General features: G+C 38.4%; 1 protein-coding gene across 2 annotated transcripts in view; it reads right to left on the bottom strand.

Annotated features, from left to right (window-relative positions):
• LOC141434246 (putative transporter SVOPL) overlaps positions 1–18,902 on the bottom strand; it is a 47,925-nt gene that overhangs the window by 11,111 nt on the left and 17,912 nt on the right. For both annotated transcript variants that reach the window (XM_074096631.1, XM_074096632.1), the window contains exons 3-4: positions 2,355–2,516; positions 252–414 (exon numbers count right to left, since the gene is read on the bottom strand). In XM_074096631.1, the coding sequence (XP_073952732.1) occupies positions 252–414; positions 2,355–2,516 (325 nt within the window). The remainder of the gene's footprint in view (positions 1–251; positions 415–2,354; positions 2,517–18,902) is intronic.

Here is an 18,902-nt window from a genome sequence, read left to right as displayed (position 1 = left end):
CCTATAAACAGCAAAAAAATAAATAAATGACTGGTTTGCGCCACGTCCCTAGGAGTAAGAGTACTAGCGTGTCATGTATCCCTTGCAACCGCCACTACTCATGGTCTTGAACGTTTAAATATATCTACTTCTTTAACAAACAGCAGCAGTGGTGCCCTAACAACCCAATCCAACAGGATTGCTCAATTTTATGGTTTGCCTGCCAAACAAATACGCAAAGCAATGACATCTTTAACAAAAGATTCACTTACAACACAGCAGATAAGAACTGCAGCACAGCGAAGACAGGTAGATTAGGCGCGAAGCTGGCCAGGATGCTCAGGATTACGGAGAACAGCATCGACAGCATCATCACCGGCCGCCGCCCACGTGTATCGGCAAGGAAGCCCCACATGTGGGATGTCAAGATCATGGCTGTGGATAGAGCATGTTTGAGACAAGGCATTTCATTATTTGCCAAATTTTCTTTCGATATTGTATGCAAGGTAGGTAAAACACGTGAATGAAAATATAATATTTTTCATTATAAATATCCTGGCGTAGTTTTAGGATAGGACAGACCTATCTCTTCCCATGGGTGTTGTAAAAGTCTACTAAGGGACATCGCGTCAAAGTATGATAACTCCGACCTTGCCAATTTTATCTTCCGTGTGGTTTTTGAGAAAAATACAGTTAAAAACCAGACAAGAGCATGTCGGACACGCCCGAAATATAACATTGTAGTTGATGAAGTGTGGATGGTATTCCTGAATACCATCCACACAGGATCAGGATGGTAATCCTGAATTTTTTCAAATTTTTCCACCCACCGGTTTAGATTTTAGAGGGAGGGGGACGCTCAATTTTAATGAAAATTATTGAATATTTTGCAAACACATCACTGAATCGAAAAATCGTTTGTGCAACCCCATAATGGTTTTAAAAGACCTATCCAACACAATACAAGATTGGATGAAAAAAAAAACCCCTCCACTTTACGTCTATGGGAGGTACTCTAAAGAAAATTATTTTTGATTTTTTTATTGTACCATTTTTATTGGCATAGTTTACATATATATTCGTGCAAAATTACAGCTTTCTAGCATTGATAGTCCTTGAGCAAAGCCGCGGACGGACAGACAGACAGACATGGCGAAACTATAAGGGTTCCGGTTTTGCCATTTTGGCTACGGAACACTAAAATCATAATATTTTATCAAAATCAGATAATTCCATGTGACATTATTTTCCAAATCTACAATCCATAATCCAGCTTAGGTCTGTTAAATAAAAATTATACAAATCCTATTAATCCTATAATTATAACACTGTTTGTAAAGATAGACAAATTGCAATCGATTTTATCAAAATTTTATTTTTTGTAAAGAATGGATGGTTTTAATGCTGAATTTGCCGAACAGGATCGCTTTCTTTAATGCTTTAGAAAATACTGCCTTTCAAATCACCGAATTAACGTTAGAGTGTATTTATCTGACTTTGAAGTTAAGCGACTCATTTATGGCCTTGGCTGTAAATATTTCGAGCTATGTTTGATATTTTTTACAGTAGGAGATAGGTACAGTATAGTTGTTTGACCTGTACCATTGATTATAGTCATTAGGACGGTATAACAACACATAAGATTGCGTCAGGATTCCGTAGATACGATAATTATGAGGTTTATCGGTCCACGTCGTGGCATTAACAAAATATTATGCATAAATGGTTATTGAACTCATAATAACACCACGAACAGACAAAGTGATATGTGATTCTTGAAACACGGGTCTAGAAGACCTCTTGTTAGTTGATAATGCGATGACAATGAGGCTCTCTAAAAAAATGTAGGTAAGTAGTTTTGGAAAACGTAAGGTGTAAAGAGGGAATGGATCACATACGGGATTATGGAAGTGGGTTTATCAGAACAGGGAACATAATCTGAACCAAAGATTTTGAATTTGGTTTTCCGGAATCAGAATCGGAATCAGAGACGGAGGCAAAAAAGAGAGTAGATTTAATAAAATAAAAATAGTAGTCAAATAAAATAAGCTATAATTTCTCTGTCAGCAGATGTATTTTGTGAACTTTAATAGGTAGGTACAGATCGATTCACGAGAGCTGGCACTAATGGATTGAACGAAAGTAATGTCACTTGAAACATTTTTTATTTAATTAATTTATTTATTTACTCATTCAATCCATTCGTGCCAGCTCTTGCATACGTGAATCGAACCGTACGTAGATCTAGCCAGTTTGATGTTTAGAGATGTTACGGAACCATTGGTGAGTGAGTTCAATTCGCACTTAACCTTTTAGTTACTTTTGCAGGTCTTTGCAGTTTTATTAATTCAATGAATGTCGACCATCTTTCTCACCAGTGAAAGGTAGAGCAGCCAGCCACCCCTTGTTCTCCAAGCCGACGTTCAGATCGCACTGGGCGGCCGGGATCACATAGCCCAGGCTCAGCGTCTGCATGATCACGCCCATCAGGATCAGACCACTCAGCAGCATGTGGAGGATGTTGTAAAGACCCAAACCTAGAAGAATTACATAGTGTGAGTTCATCTAGGATTGTGTTAGTTTTACTTATTTACTACTGGCCTATACTTCGTAGTGTGAAATTCGAACTTTGTATCTGCAGGGCTACTACGAAACTTGAAACTCGAAGTTCGTGTCGTACGGTCCCTCTGACACTTATACTATTTAATACGAGAGCGAGAGGGACCGTACGACACGAACTTCGAGTTTCGAGTTTCGTAGTAGCCCTGCTGGCCGTTCCGCTGATGCTTATATTATTTAATACGGGAGTGAGAAGGACGGTACGAAAGGCCTCTGGCATCTTATCTTGTTCGGTGTTTTTCTAAAAATTATTACACATTTCATTAAGCTAAGACATTTACAGCCTTATTCATAAAAAGTTAGAGCCTTCTTGAAGGCTCCTTGAAGGCCCGATGCTAAAAAACATGATTCATAAACGTCTGTTAGCGCTAATCAGTCGATCAAGGCTCTGCTAAAGTTAGAGGACCGTAGACCCTCCTTTATCTCCCTGCTAAGTCACAAAATGGCCGCCACAAGTTTGAACAGCTGACTTTGACAAGAGCAAAAAAACCTTATCGAAGATATTTATAGTAAAGGCAGGGCTACGCAAAGATTAAAAAAAAAAACAGGAAAATTTATTTTCAGGAATTTGTATTTAAAAATCCTCTAAATTAGCAACAATAAATATGAAAAAAAAATAAGGATGATTAACATAATTATGGCTTTTTGCACATCATAAAACGGCGACGAGAAAACAAACATCTCGCTTTTTATTTTTTTTCCTGCTAATTTGCTGTCACTGCTGTCAAATTTTTTTTTCTTAATTATCGATTAGGCCATTTTTTGTCTTTGATTTGTCAAGGTGGCCAACATAACGCGTCTAATCCGTCTATCAGCAGCTCAACAACTAGCAGACTGCTAGCAAGCGTTTATGAATCATACTTCTTGACAACCGTCTAACAAGCTTAATCAGTCTGCTAAGTAACAGACCGATCAAACCTCAATTAAGGATTTTTTATGAATAAGGCTGTAGAGTTGAACTCTTTATAATAACTACTCCAGTGTATTCTTCTGAAGCTCCTACATCATTGTTTAGTTCATTTTGTTCACGGACAACGAGCGAGGGTTTCTGCAACAGGATTAGTTGAAGCCTTATCGTGTGGTCCGTTTAGCAATTTTGACTTTAGTGTCACAATTGTAATGGGCTACATAACTAAATGAGCCAATCGCTCGCAAGACTGTATCTCGAAAATACAAACTGAGACATGGATGCACAGAAAAACCAGAAGAAGAGACCAGCACTGGGAATCGAACCCAGGTCCTCAGCAACCCGTGCTGCGTGCCACAGATATAGATTACACTAGATTACGCAAACGACCAAACGTCGGGGTCGGCCCCATACAAAGACTGACCGCTAACTGACTAATCATGACTGACTCGAGCCCTAGGGTGCGGGCGGGCGGCGCATTTGAATCGATTTTGCGCGGACATCGGGGAATTCACATCGCTAATTCGCTCTTGAGACGTCACAGTAGATATAAAAAAGTGACACGGTTGGTTTTCATACAGATTGAGGTGTTTGCGTTATCTAGTGTAATCTATATCTGTGCTGCGTGCTATAACCCCTACACAACTGCTGGACAGGAATCTAGACACGAATTTTTCCTATGCATACATATCTCAGGTTGCTTATTTCTACTATGTTACTTAAGCAGCAGCACTAGCGACATTTCCAGTGCTGGTCTCTTTTTCTGGTTTTACTGTGCATCCATGTCTCATTTTGTATTTTCGATATGGTTTCACGGGATACCCTTAAAAGTTACAAATTAGAGTTGAAATAAAAAATACAAAACATACATTGTTTTCTTTCCTCTACCTACATTAGATGGCTTGTTTTTCTTAGACACTTAAGATTGCTACTGTGTATTGCTGGTTGAAGGTAATAAATATGTACCTAATTTAATTTTGTAGGTTAAACTGTTTTGTTTTGCGCTTGCATTAGTTATAGTTTATTTTATAATTAATGGAACTGTTGGTTCTTAAGTATATATTATGTACGTTGCTGCATTGAAATGTAACCGTTTGTTTCCTAAATAAAAAACCAACCACAAGACTGTATCGTCAAATGGCCTTCTCGATACTCACGCCATTCAGCTATATTCGCCTGTCAAAAGGACCTCATTGGGAAGCACAGTGCTAGGAAAATGTTTAGGAAGTAGGTAAGGTTACATAAATACTATCCATCTACGCATCACGTTATAGACAAATCTCATGTTTTGAAGCTACAGATAGGTAAGCCCGATAACGCAGTAAAACATGGCAGCCTTATTAGCTGTTTGCAAATACTGCTCTAATTACTATCATTTATCAAAGAATCTGTTTACTCGGGTATTCCCCACGTATTTCACGAGACGCTGGTACAGAGCTGTAAGAATTAATCCTCACACAAACGGAGCTTTCGGATTGTTTGAACATGATATTTATGAAATAATAAATTCGTCATGGAATTTTTTCATTCATGTTCCGTTAAGACAACCACGAACGATCGATTTAGGAAACGAACTAGTTTACAGATCGATAATTGATTTGAAAGAGACCGACCCAAGCAACCCACAGAGCCTAACGGGAGAATGCATGCTCCTCTCTGAAGCAAGACGTGGGCAGATATGAAACCCCTCCAACCCTCTCCTCCCCGTAGCAAGTTTCAAGGAATAGGGTGCATGTGTGAACGCGTGCATTGAAATACTGAGGGGCTACTACGAAATTCGCAGTTCGTATCGTACCGTCCCTCTCATTCTTGTATTAAATAACATCAGAGTCAGCGGGACGGTTCGATTTTCGATTTTCGTGGTAGCCCCCCCCCCTGTTGCTACTATATCGAATACTACAAAAAACAGTTTCCGCAAACAATCAGCAGGGCTACTACGAAACTCGAAATTCGAAGTTCGTATCCTGCGGTCCCTCTGACACTTATACTATTTAATACGAGAGCGAGAGGGACGGTACGATACGAACTTCGAGTTTCGAGTATCGTAGTAACCTGCTGATGTCTCCGTGTGAACGGGTTCTAAGACATTCGTTTGGCCGATATGGGTTCTATTCCAGCCTATACACAGGTATACAGCGTATATTTTTGATACGACGAAGATTTAAGTGCTGTGAACCGATATCAAAACAAATTGTTAGCTTAAAGTTAACTACCAGAGCGTAATTAATTTTTGAAATATTTTCGAGCAGCCATAGAATGCGTACAATAATTTGAAATGGGAGAGAAACGTTCTGTGACAGCTGTCACGTCAACAAGTTCGACGTTTTGAATAAAAACAAAGCAGTATCACGATCACGCAATGATACATTTCGTGCTAATTAATTTTGTAAGGAAAATAATAAGTTTTTTTTCATCAAAAATACACGCTGTATTTATGTCCTACTGCTCCGCAAAATAATTACAATATACTTAGAGAATTAAATCCTAGTTATATTTAGAAGTGCCCTAGATAACACTACGTTAAATTAGAAACGCTAAGTATGTTAATTATCTAATTACGATATCGTGTTTATTTTACTAAATGTAAATTTAGTTTAATAGTAAATTTAGCGTTAGTTCGAAATGGGATCGTCATGGCAGAGATATGAGAATTGAATAGTTTTTGGCGACCCAGCTCAATTTAACGGTTGATTAAGAAAGAACATCGCAATTTTGTGTGATACGAGTATGAAGGAGGTCTTTTAGAACAACCAGTAGGAAACGTATGGAATGGAAATATTATTTTTTACGTGTCTATGTTTGTAACCAATCTAAAATTACCCCAAACTGTAGTTTTACATATTTATAGGAGCAGGGCTCTGCTAACACGGGATACTAAATAGATATCTTAAAATGTGTACGGAACACTCTATACTAGAGTCCGACTTACATTGACCAATTTTTGAAGTACAGTCAACGTCATAAATAAGTGGTCATTTCTGTACCTTGTCGCTTTCAGTCGTTACACAATTTCGTGTGGCTTTTCCAACATGACGTTAAAGTGACAAGGTACAAAAGTGATTACTTATTTATATGACGTTGACTGTACCTACCGTCAAAGACTCTTGACGTACCTAGTTATTGTGTGGACAAAAATACGTATACAACTGTCAATGAAGTAAATAGATTTGATGGTTAGTGATAGAAATTGGCACACACAAGATAATGCGTGTTGATCATGAACTTCCTAAAGGTCGCTCGAATGATGAAATGCCTTGGAAATATGCTATGCGATGATATCATTCAAAATTATCAGAATAAATATTTATCTAAACCCCATCTGTTTATCACAGTAAATTTATGCGAATGTCCGTTTGTCACTTTGTTTTTGAGTTAACGCTAACGCTTTTTACTGGGCCCTGCGAGAAATCGATTTGTAATTGACTTTATAAAAAAAACCGGCCAAGAGCGTGTCAGACACGCCCAAAATAGGGTTCCGTAGCCATTACGAAAAAAAAAAGTAATATTTTTCTTTCGTATTTTACTTATACGAAATCTTCCAAGTTTAGGTATATTTTATACCTTAGGCTGCTATTTACTCATAAAATACTAATAATTCTCAAGCAAATTTAGTCGTTTATAGTTATTTGAAAGTTTGATATACTTACTACCATTCTGATTTTTTTCAAATTTTTCCACCCACCGGTTTAAATTTTAGAGGGGGGGGGGGACGCTCGATTTTAATGAAAATTTGAACTTTAAAGTTGAATATTTTGCAAACAAATCACTGAATTGAAAAACCGTTTTAGCGACCCCCTGATTTTAAAAGACCTATCCAACGATACAAGATTGGTTGAGTAAAAAAATTTAATCACCCCCATTTTTTTAAATTTTTATTGTAGGTACACATTTTGTCGGTATAGTTTACATACATATTTGTGCAAAATTACAGCTTTCTAGCATTGATAGTCCCTGAGTAAAGCCGCGGACGGACAGACAGACAGACAGACAGACATGGCGAAACTATAAGGGTTCCGTTTTTGCCATTTTGGCTCCGGAACCCCAAAAAGGAATACGTTGTCGATTCGGTTGATGTTTTATTTTATTTTTCCTCCAATTTTCATAATAGATTTCTCCGAAAGGGAGGACAAGAGATAAATATTACCAGATAGGTACACCATAAATAAAACAAAAATGTCAAATTAAATAGAATAACAAATTAATCAAACCACAAATAATCAAAAGAACCAAACAATGTCAAGAAAATTAAAAAAATAATTATAACTGCAAAAATAAAGAGTGAGGCATCCCTTTATAAAAAAAAAATAACCTAAACCTATAACATAACCTACAAACTAAGACCTAAACTACAACCTAAAAACCACCATTCCCGCCGTACCGGCTCAAAGGTGCCCATAATGCCAGCCGCATTTCCCCGCTGTATGGCCAGCGCCACCTGCTGAACCAGGTGCGACCCGGAGCGGGGTCGCAACCCCTGTCTTTAGCCTACGGCCCAGCTCCCACACCAAAGACTTCGCTTCAGCCCCCCAAGGACCAGCCGTCTCGACCGCAAAAGGCACGAAGTCATACGTTGGCTCCAAAGCTGAGTACTTGAGGTGCTTAGATCGCGCGGCATTCTCAGGCTCCAGCTGACTTCGACGTACAACCCAAGTGAGATGGCGCGAAGGTACTCACGCAAGTCGCATCCCACCATAAATTGATATTTTAAAATTGCTAAAAGTGTATCCGAAGCGGTAACGTTTCGTGTTCTCTGCCTACCGCACCGCATTTGGGAATACCGGCGTGATGCTATGTGTGTGTGTTAAAATTTTATAAAATTTGTAACAATAGGATGGACAAACGATGTGGTTAAAGTTGCAGTGTTAACGGTGGACGCAGGCGCCGCTTCCAACCGAAACAACTGGAGGAGGTCTATGGGGGAAGCTTAACTGAAATAAAAATGATGATGAGATTTCAGATGTTAGGTAATTAAAAAAATAATTGTGCTAGGTCAGTGCGTATCAAGTAATCTTCCGTTGATAAGAACTGATAACCTGCTGGCTACTGTGTGAACCGGCAGTTAGCAACAAAGTGGCACTGCTCGTGTTAATAAAGATAACGGGGTAGGTAAGCTTAACGTTTCTTGCAATGACATTGTAATCAAATTATTTTTACTTCTAAGCCGCTTTCTAAGTCAACAGTGACAGTAAGCTTCCTTCGCAACCCAAAAGCTTAATGGTTACTTGACCTGAAATGTACGAGTATATTTCAGAACGATATAATTTAGATTTTGGGAGACTTCATACCTACATCGCTATTTTTTATGACGGTGGAAGTGAGGATGGAGGCTCCAATAGAGATATTTCTCTTTAGGCAGGGTGTTATGCCTGGGGATTGAAGTACGAAGGACGAGCGTTGGAATTTGTATATATGCGTCCGAGTTGAGAAACTTCGTTAAGTTAAAAATCGGTTGGAGTTTCTACATGTGCTCACTAGATGGCCTTAGGAGTCGCTACAGAAGCATTTCACATAAACTTACACTGAACGTAGCTATAGTTTTTTTTTTCCAACTATGATTTAATTTCATCATAAGCGCACTAAATACCCAGCAAAAAGCGGGACTTTTCTGCTCTAGAGCAGAAAAAATGTATGAAAATCCTTTATTGCATTGTTTTAGTTATTTTTAAAATTTTCACCACCAAGTATTTTTGCTATGAAATTAGCCTGCATAGTGTTAAAAATCTAGTGTTAGGTTGGTCAATCTGACGGTCTTATGAAATTTTACAGATTGCGTTAAAAAAATGGTTGCTACCAATCCTACCAAAAATAGAAATTGGCCGTATTTAAAAAAAAACTTTGTGTTTGTTTGAAAAGTTCGTAGTTGGCAACAGAAAATATTGCTGCCCACTCTCACGTCAAGTCCCTCAATCTCCTCCAATACTCACAGAAAGAGAAGAGTCCATCATATTCTAAAAACTGCTAATAACGCCCATCAAATGTTGCTGTAAAATTATAAGCTCTACTAGCATCTATTATCAAAAATGGGTCCATATTGTAGAAGTGAGACGTACTAGGCAAAACGCGGACTGAGTCTTGCGAGTACGCGTCCACAAAAAGACTAGATCCAAAGACTAGGTCCACGAGTATCTACGAGTACTTAACTCAATTGACTCATTGCGTAAACAAAATGATTCCCGTAAATGCGCTCCCGTGATTGCGTATACATCGTACTAGTTTTAGTAGTTTTACGAATATTATCGAATCGAGTCGAATTCACGTCACAGTTCAGTCTTCACACTTCATATTTTTTTAATTTTAACTTAAATTAAATACCGACTAAAAACTTCCCTTTATACTTTATACAGGCTGAGGACTGTCAGCAATTTTTATATTTTTTTCAATTAAAAAGTGTACATAAATGCTTGGTTTCAAGTTGGCGGAACGTTGTCAGCCGCCGTACTCCTAAATACTCGTACGCTCAAAGAATCGCGGGCGGGAACGCGTACTCACGCGTCCAAGCCAACACCTATTCCAGTAATACGTCTCACCTCTACCATATTGGTTAGCATAATTGTGGAAAGTCACAATGTTATGTTTGTTGTATTATAATGTTTGTCATAACTCTTTTTTCCCTGAATCCATTAAATTGAACATTGTTGTAAAACAACTTAACCTAACCTATAGACTTTTATGAGATATCATTAACAAATTTATGGAAAATTTAAGGTGAATTTGAGGTGACCATGGGGCTTTAAATTCAAGGTTCGATTCTAACCCCCTTATTCATAAAACTTAACAAGCCTATGTTAACTAACAAATGCTTTGTCCCTTTCTAACAAATACAAATGTCGAAGTGACAGATAAGGACAAACGAATTTTAGCGGCATTTTAACTTAAATAGGTTTGATTGTCGTTTATCAATTCTTAATGTACGCAGACGATAAAAAGATTTATATGGAGGTATCTAGCCCTGATGATTGTGAAAAATTACAAAATGACCTAAATCGTTTATCTGATTATTATATTGTTAATCGTATTAATGTTAATGCAAGTAAGTGTGTCCAAATAACTTTCACGCGTAGTTCTCACCCGATTGTGCATCAATATTATATAGCAGGACAGCCAATGCAACGTGTTAAATTGATACGTGACTTAGGAGTCGCCCTAGATGCTAAATTGACGTTCGAACATCACATAGATGATATTGCAAACCGAGCTTATAAAAATTTGGGCTTTGTGTTTCGTGTCTGCCGAGATTTCAGTGACATCAAGTGCGTCAAGACTGTATACTACGCCTATGTAAGAAGTTTACTGGAGTACGCCAGCTTCGTCTGGTCTCCTCATTTCACAAAGTACAAGGACCAAATCGAAAAAATACAGCGGCGTTTTTTGCGTCATTTGAATTACCGTACTAGAATAGTTGATGCGTCCTACGAGTTGTCGTGCACAAGGCACTCTATGTTAAGTCTCGAGGATCGGCGTATGCTGTTAGATATCTCTGTGCTGCACGATATTCTGTCAGGACGTACAGATAGCCCTACACTGCTCTCTGAAATAAAGTTTTTCACACCCACTTACCGAACTCGCCACACGCATCGCTTCCTGTTCAGTATTCCCCTGGTTCACACGAGGTACGCCCAGAATGCACCTCTTATCCGTGTCCTTAGAGACTACAATAAACGTTTCCATAATATTGACCTCTTTGACTGTAGCAAGGCAACACTAAAAAATCGTATTCGAAATTTCCTAACGGAAAAATAGTAAGATTTTGTTATTATAAATACATAAATCGACTTTGGTTGGAGTACCTATAACAGACCGCACTCACACGCACACACATACACACACACACACACACACACACACATCATACTAGAGATCATAGTCTTGTGGACTCACTAACAATACTTGTTGCCTGTGTTAGTTTTAACTGTTTAAGTATGATTCGCCAACTGTATTTCTGTGGACATCTGTTATTGGCTTTCTGTTTAGTACCTAAGTCCTATTATAATGTACTGTATTGCTGTTGATGCCCCAAATAAATAAAATAAAATAAAAAAATAAAATAAAATGAGTAAGGGGGTAAGTAAGTACTTGCATAACTAAGTAAGCTAATTTTGTTTTGTAACATTTTCAAATAACCTGAAATGATTTAGATGATTTATTGATCCTCAAAGTTTAGTTAAATCAGTGTATCGGACATGGCAGTGTTATCGCTGGCTCTTGGTAGGTAGGGGGAACTTTGAATAATTTTTGACATTTATTTGACATCTCTTATAATAAACATTTATCAATGTGCTGCGAGTGTACGACTAGATTGCAGCCACAAAAACTCAACAACACCAAAATAAGACGAAGACTATACGAGGTGATTAACTAACAGAGATTAGATTGGTGTTCAGTTCACCAACAAGATGGACGGATGACCTGGTTAAAGCCGCGGGTTCACGGTGGATGCAGGCCGCTGCCAACCGAAGCGACTGGAGGTCTGTGGGGGAGGCCTATGTCCAACAGTGGACGTCCTACGGCTGATATGATGATGATGATGAGATTGGTGTTTTATTTCAATTTCACATCCAAATGTTGTTTTAATCTGTAGTTAATAGTTAGAGATACACAGTTTGAGATAATGGTGAAATATGCAATCACGAGAATCTTATAATTTGTTCCCGAAAGAGTTTGATTCGAATACTTTTTTATCTTATATCTTTAAACGAGCAATTCGTGTTTATTGATTCAGAGCTGGTTCCCACTTGTCGGATGTCGGACCCGGATTTTAATCGGATGTTCCAGTGGCAGTACATTTTATATGAAGGTATTCACACTTGCCCGACACGATTTTCTATAGAAATGACCGACATCCGACACGAAACGGATCCGACAGCCGACAACTTCGCCTTTGTTCAACCAGTGGACGACTTCCGGCTGATGATGAACTAATTTTAGTCTTAAAGTTAGTTAGTTAGCGTGCCTAGGTACCTAGCGTAAATAGGCACGTACGTTTAGAGTATAAAAATAGCTAAAGTAGACATCTGGTGACAAAACTGTTCAAAATTTTCCTACTTTCAACACAATAAAAATTATGTAAGCGTTGGAAAATAATGCCATAAACGGATTGACTCCGTGTCATCACAAGCGTAGATTTATCAACTTCCTACGAGAGTTGTAAAGTAATATACTCATCATAAAAAGATTATAGCGGCTATCACTTGTTTTCTTTGTCATTTGAATAATAAATTATTACTGCGTAAAACAGGCGGTTACTAAGTAAGTCTCCATTTTAAGCCGGGTGAATATTCAGCGTTTTTATTGCCGTTTTTCCTTCCGAGTTAAATCATTAATATTTAAGTTTTGAGATCACCATCATCATCATCATCTCAGCCACGCCACGTCCCACTGTTGGGCTCAAGCCTCCTCTCAGAATGAGAGGGCTTGGGCCGTAGTTCCCACGCGGGTCCAGTGCGGATTGGGAACTTCACCCACACGATTGAATTCCTTCGCAGTTTTGTGCAGATTACCTCACGATGAAGGAAAACCTTCACCGTAAAACTAGAGGTAAATTTCAAATGTGATTTCGCACATGAATTTCGAAAAACTCATAGGTGCGAGCTGGGATTTGAACCCACGATCCCCTGCTTGAGAGGCCATGGGTCAAACCACTCGGCCACCACGGCTATAGCAGTATAGTTATAGCTATAGTTTTGCTGAAAGTTGGGACTTTTTATATTTTTTTATAAAAACTATTATTGTTATTACAAATTTCGGTACAGGGTACTGTAACAGTTAATTTACAACAAAGTACAAAGTTCCCGAGAAAAGCAAAATTATATGTAAAACATTATGAACGCTTAGACGTACAAACAAAGTGATTATCAAATATTTATTCTAGAATTAGTCAAAGTGTATTTTAAACAAAATTTCCCCAAGCAGAGTTGGCTTTGTAAAACCACCGGTATAGAGTGACTTATGTTTAAAGCTAGAAATATTAGGTTGTTATCTTTACTACTTATTGTTCTTTAGATTTGAGTTGGAATTTCATTTAAATATACTATTATTAGCAGTGCCTGGTTTCTCCATACTAGGTGAAAAGTAAAACACGGCCAACACAAGTATGGAGAAACCAATTTATGTGATTACTAAAAAAGTTGAGCCCAAAAAAATAATTGCAAATGGGCTTAAAAACTTCATTAGCTCATAATGATTCTAATTATCTAAGGCACTACTGAAAAATTTTGAAATAATGCATAAACTTGAGGATTTTTCGTAACATGGACATAAGGAAAAATTACAAAAACTACAATTAAAACGATCAATAACTCCGAAACAACTAAAAATAGCTGAACATACATGGGGGGGTTAAATCGATAGCTTTTGAGCTGCTCTATCAGCTCTCAATGGTTTGTCGTTGGTTTCTGGGAGACCCAGTATATATTATTATTGCTCTCAAAAAATTATGACTTGTAACTACGTGATATTACAGTTGATTGCGTGTTTATTGAGCGCTGCCACCCAGAACCCTGAGGTCACTTATTTAGATAAGCAGGGACCCCACCGGACAGTGATAACAGGCTGTTATTCAGAAAGAGATTACTATAATATACGTATGACTTCCATAAGAATAGTAGATTGTTCAACAAGGGACTAAAACACGTCATAATGACACGAGATGTTTAGCCACCCGAGCAGAGCGAGGGTGGCTATAGTTCGAGTGGCATTATGGTAGTTTAGTCTCACGTTAAACACTCTACTTTTCACTTTGAATGCGAGGAAAAAAAGCGAGCATGTAGCTCGGCGAGCAGCAGGGCTACTACGAAACTCGAAACTCGAAGTTCGTGTCGTGCGGTCCCTTTGACACTTATACAATTTAATACGAGAGCGAGAGGGACGGTACGACACGAACTTCGAGCTTCGAGTTTCATAGTAGCCCTGCAGGCTCGGCCGCCGCCGCCGCGACACGTACCGCGGCGGCGCGCTCAAACAAACCCTCGCCAGATCTTCAGGATTGCACAACTTACCTCTTTAACAACTTAAATATACGTTGCGCTGCGTTGAGTTCCTGATCTAGCGGTGCACCCGCTGTTTTCGTGGCCACACTCTTAGGGCTAACCGGTCTGTCGCCGCCGATGTCTTGCGGCGTCTGCCTTGTTTTTCATTAAGAGTGGCCGCCGCCGCATAGGTATTAGGGTTCCGGAACCAGAATGGCAAAAACGGAACCCTTATAGTTTCGTCAAGTCCGACTGTCTGCCTGTCCGTCCGTTGTCACAGTCATTTTACTCGAAAACTACAAGATGTATATCAATGAAATTTGGATTACAGATGTCTTGTCAAAGCCGCTTTTTAGTTTTGTAGTTAAATGTTAAATTACAAAAATGAATATTACATACACGTAACAGAAATTGTTATTTTTCTATCTCGCATCAACGTGTGGCACATAGTTCGACAGCTCTTTTAAAAAGATAGTAAGGTTTCTCAAAAACTTTTTTGATTTAGTGATGAACGTTTGTCCAAAAAATATGCGAAAATATGGAAAGGTAACGCTTAATAAATACTTTCAACGAAAATTGGTTTCAACATGATCGGATTTGCCGTTTTTGAATTATTGCCGAAAAACTGCGCTTCTCAACAAAAGGACGTAAGTGCCGTGAAGATACGCTCTTTTTCTGGTAATAGATTTGAAGACTGTAGTAAGTGTTTTAATTGTGTAACGCACATAATATTACTTGATTTTTGTCGTAATGGCTACGGAACCCTATCTTGGGCGTGTCCGACACGCTCTTGGCCGGTTTTTATTTTTGCTATTGCCATTATCGGTGTTCACAGGTTGCTCTAGATTTTGATGTTGAGCGTGCTGAGTTGGTGATTGCAGTTTATTCAAATTTGTGATTATTTCCTCAAGTAGAAGCATTTCCCTTATTAATTCCTTTTTAGTGAGGCGATAGGTCAAACCACTAGGCCACCACGGCTCAGAGTGACATGCATATGCATAACTATATATATTTTTATTTTTATCCATTATTCTCATGTTTTTCACGAATAAATGTTTTCTATCTTCCATTCTTTCCTAACAGAAAATTGAGCATTTGCCGTTTTCAAATTTGTCAAACTGAACAATAAACCGAGACAAAAAGTGTCTGTAGTAGTTTAAATTGATTGTCCTGTTCCTATTTCCTGCCGAAACCCTCGCAGTTCGCCAAGCAACTCACATTCCTGATTGTGAGCCGGTTTTGGACCCGTTGTTCGCGACGGCGGGCGGCTGCCGGGCTGGGTATTAACAAACACGCTGGTCACATAAGTTATGGTTCCATCCAGCTTGTTGGTTGCGAATGGGAGTATTGGAATTGTTACCTTTCGGTTTAAGGCAAGAACACTCCGGTCGTGGATATGACTTCTTCGGTAGAAAGCTCAAAGTCTTACATTTACATGAGGTTAAAATAGCATAATATGTTATGTATAAGTTAATTAATGTAATTAATTTTAAAATTGCCACGCCCCAACAGGGCATCATTTTTTATATTTTTTTGTAAAAGGTGTTGCAATAAATAAATACTGAATACTGAAGTTCTCCGGCTGAATGGCGAGACAACTCAGGTCATAATATCTTCGTGAATTTTTCGATAGAGCACTCCATGAACTATTTGTTGATATTAATTCACCACAACCGTTACGTTTTTTTTTTGACATTTTGAGAATGAAGTCGAGTAATTACCGTAAATAAATAAATTTTCGCACACGACACGTCCGTTCGCTTCCGCTTACTCGCCTTTGCATGGATAGTAATTGAATAGATTCATTATATTCGTAATCATTAATTGTGTTTCACGAAATTAAATCCTGTTTTTTTTAAATTTTGCACAGTTGTCATTTTGAGGTTATTTCCACGCCAAAAAATCCTCCATTCACAAACACCGTGTTGGCTGTTTAGGTTTTCAACGTAAATAAAATAAAAATACTTTAACCCTAGAGAATAAAAAGGAGCTCTAGTCCCGATATGCAGAGACTAAAGTAACATTTTAAGAGCATGAGAAGTGTAAAATAGATTTTAAGGGCCGAAAGCGTAATCCCTAATAAACGTAGCTAAATTAGTATTTCTAGTTAAAAGAAAAAAAAAATTTTTCATACAAATTTATTCGGCACGCAATGTATCGGTCACAAAACTAACAACTGACACTAACATTTGCTACCTTTCTGAAACGTCAAATAAATGTTGAAAATTAAAAAAAATAATAACTCCATTAGTAAGGTAAAGGTAGTTCTTAATTTTTTTCAATAAAACGGTTCTCAATAGTTAAAGCTATCGTTAATTAAAATTTATGTTGTTATGGAAGTCACACGTTGTATTATGTATGTAGGTATGTAAACTCTTTATTGTACAAAGGAAAAAAACAAAATACAATTGACAAACTACTACTACTACTAAGGTGGACTTATCCTTTAAGGGATATCTATTTGATTGCTTAGTAGCGACATCTCTTGTCTGGTGAGCAATTGGTTCCGAAAGAGTGTGACGTCTCTCGAAGAGAGCGGAACATAGATGTCGCTAGTGCTGCTGCATAAGTAGCGTAGTAGAAATAAGCAACCTGAGATATGTATGCATAGGAAAAATTCGTGTCTAGATTCCTGTCCAGCGGTGATGTAGGGGTTATAGCACGCAGCACGGATTGCTGAGGACCTGGGTTCGATTCCCAGCGCTGGTCTCTTTTTCTGGTTTTTCTGTGCATCCATGTCTCTGTTTGTATTTTGGATATCTACCAGTCAACCTTTGAGTGCATGAGAAAAGCAATCAGTTGGGGACCGCCAAAGAGTGAGTTAGTAATATACAAACTATAACTAATATTTCTCAGTAGTTGAGCACACTTGAGCACAAGCCTCTTTTCTAAATGAGAGGACTTGGGTCATAGTTCTTCCGCGGGCCTAGAACAGATTGGAATCTTCACACAGGCCATCGAACTTCTTCGCGTGTGCAAGTTTCCTCACAATGTTTTCCAAACCGTAACATTCAGGGTAAATTTCAAATGATAATATCGCATATAAATTCCGAAATTTTCACAGGTGCGAGTGCGGGCTCACCCTGCTTGAGAAGCCTTATGTCAAATCAGTAGGTTACCAGGGCTTTTGTCCAGGATACCTTATGCAATAATACTCTTAGTAAACGTTTAACCTAGTAACAATAACCTAATAGGGAGTTACTTTGCGGAGGTCCATATCAATGAACTAAAATAATTTCCTTGCTCACCCGCGACCTTACGATACCTAGCTTATGCAAAATATGCGTGTTCATGCAGTACCTCCACCTCCACGCTGTAAGAACACACACAAATCACACAAACCCATCTATCACTACCACCACATCACACTGACTCGTTTCGAACTCAATCAGAGCTCATCTTCAGAGTCTCATCTCAAAATTCTTTTAGTTCAACCTAATAGGGCCCACAGACACTACGAAAAATCCTAACGATCAAGCAGCTTTTCCATTCCACCAATAATGTGCGAGGATGTGTTTAGAGGAATGTGTCTCATTAACCAATAGAAACGCTTCATTTACACATCCCCTCGCACAGCACATCTCCGGTGGAAACAGCTGAGCGGAGCGAGGATGTGTAAATTAAGAGTTTCTATATAATTACATTTACGAGTAAGTATAACAAAAAGAATTAAATTAATAAAACTACCTATCCTTAACTTAAAATACTTTACACGAGCAAGATAGTGGTAGCAATCCGGGCGGTTACTTAACCCTTTGGCAAGGTCCCGAAGATGCTGCAAGCCAGCTGTCAGCTCTTCGGTCCCCTATGACGTCTACTAACATTTTCGAAATTTCTTTAAAAAGTTCTGTTGCGTTTCTATTGGTTCATGAAAAACACTTCCTCGCACATTATTGGTAGAAAAGCTGCTTAAAACACCGTTCGACCAGTACCGTTTATCGTTAGTTTGAGAAAACTTTTTACTTTACGTAGAGTTTTGTACAATATTTTGAAACTCAACCGTCGAACGGAACATTATCATAAATTCGAATAGGTAACGGATGAATTAGGGCCATAAATTGAACCTACAAACGCTAAAATGATGTGAAGATGGTTACGATAAAATGCAGCGAGTAACAATTTCCAACAAGTCGGACCGATCCAACGGTGCAGTCTGCAGAGCTACTACGAAACTCGAAACTCGAAGTTCGTATCGTACCGTCCCTCTCGCTCTCGTATTAAATAGTATAAGTGTCAGAGGGACCGCACGGCACGAACTTCGAGTTTTACACTTCGTGTATAGAGCCCGATCGTAGGATTTTTCGTAGCGTTTATACCGGGTGCGGCCTGTAATACAAGCAAAAAATTAAAACATAGATCGTCCTCGTAAAACTGAACAACATTCAGCGAACTAAAAGAATTTCCTTTCTCACCCGCGACCTTACAGTGTGTAC

The sequence above is a fragment of the Choristoneura fumiferana genome, chromosome 13 (genome assembly GCF_025370935.1).
Source record: "Choristoneura fumiferana chromosome 13, NRCan_CFum_1, whole genome shotgun sequence".
In the NCBI taxonomy this organism is placed as follows: Eukaryota; Metazoa; Arthropoda; class Insecta; order Lepidoptera; family Tortricidae; genus Choristoneura; species Choristoneura fumiferana.
Note: the sequence above shows the minus strand (reverse complement) of the source record. Positions and strands in the feature narration are given on the sequence as shown.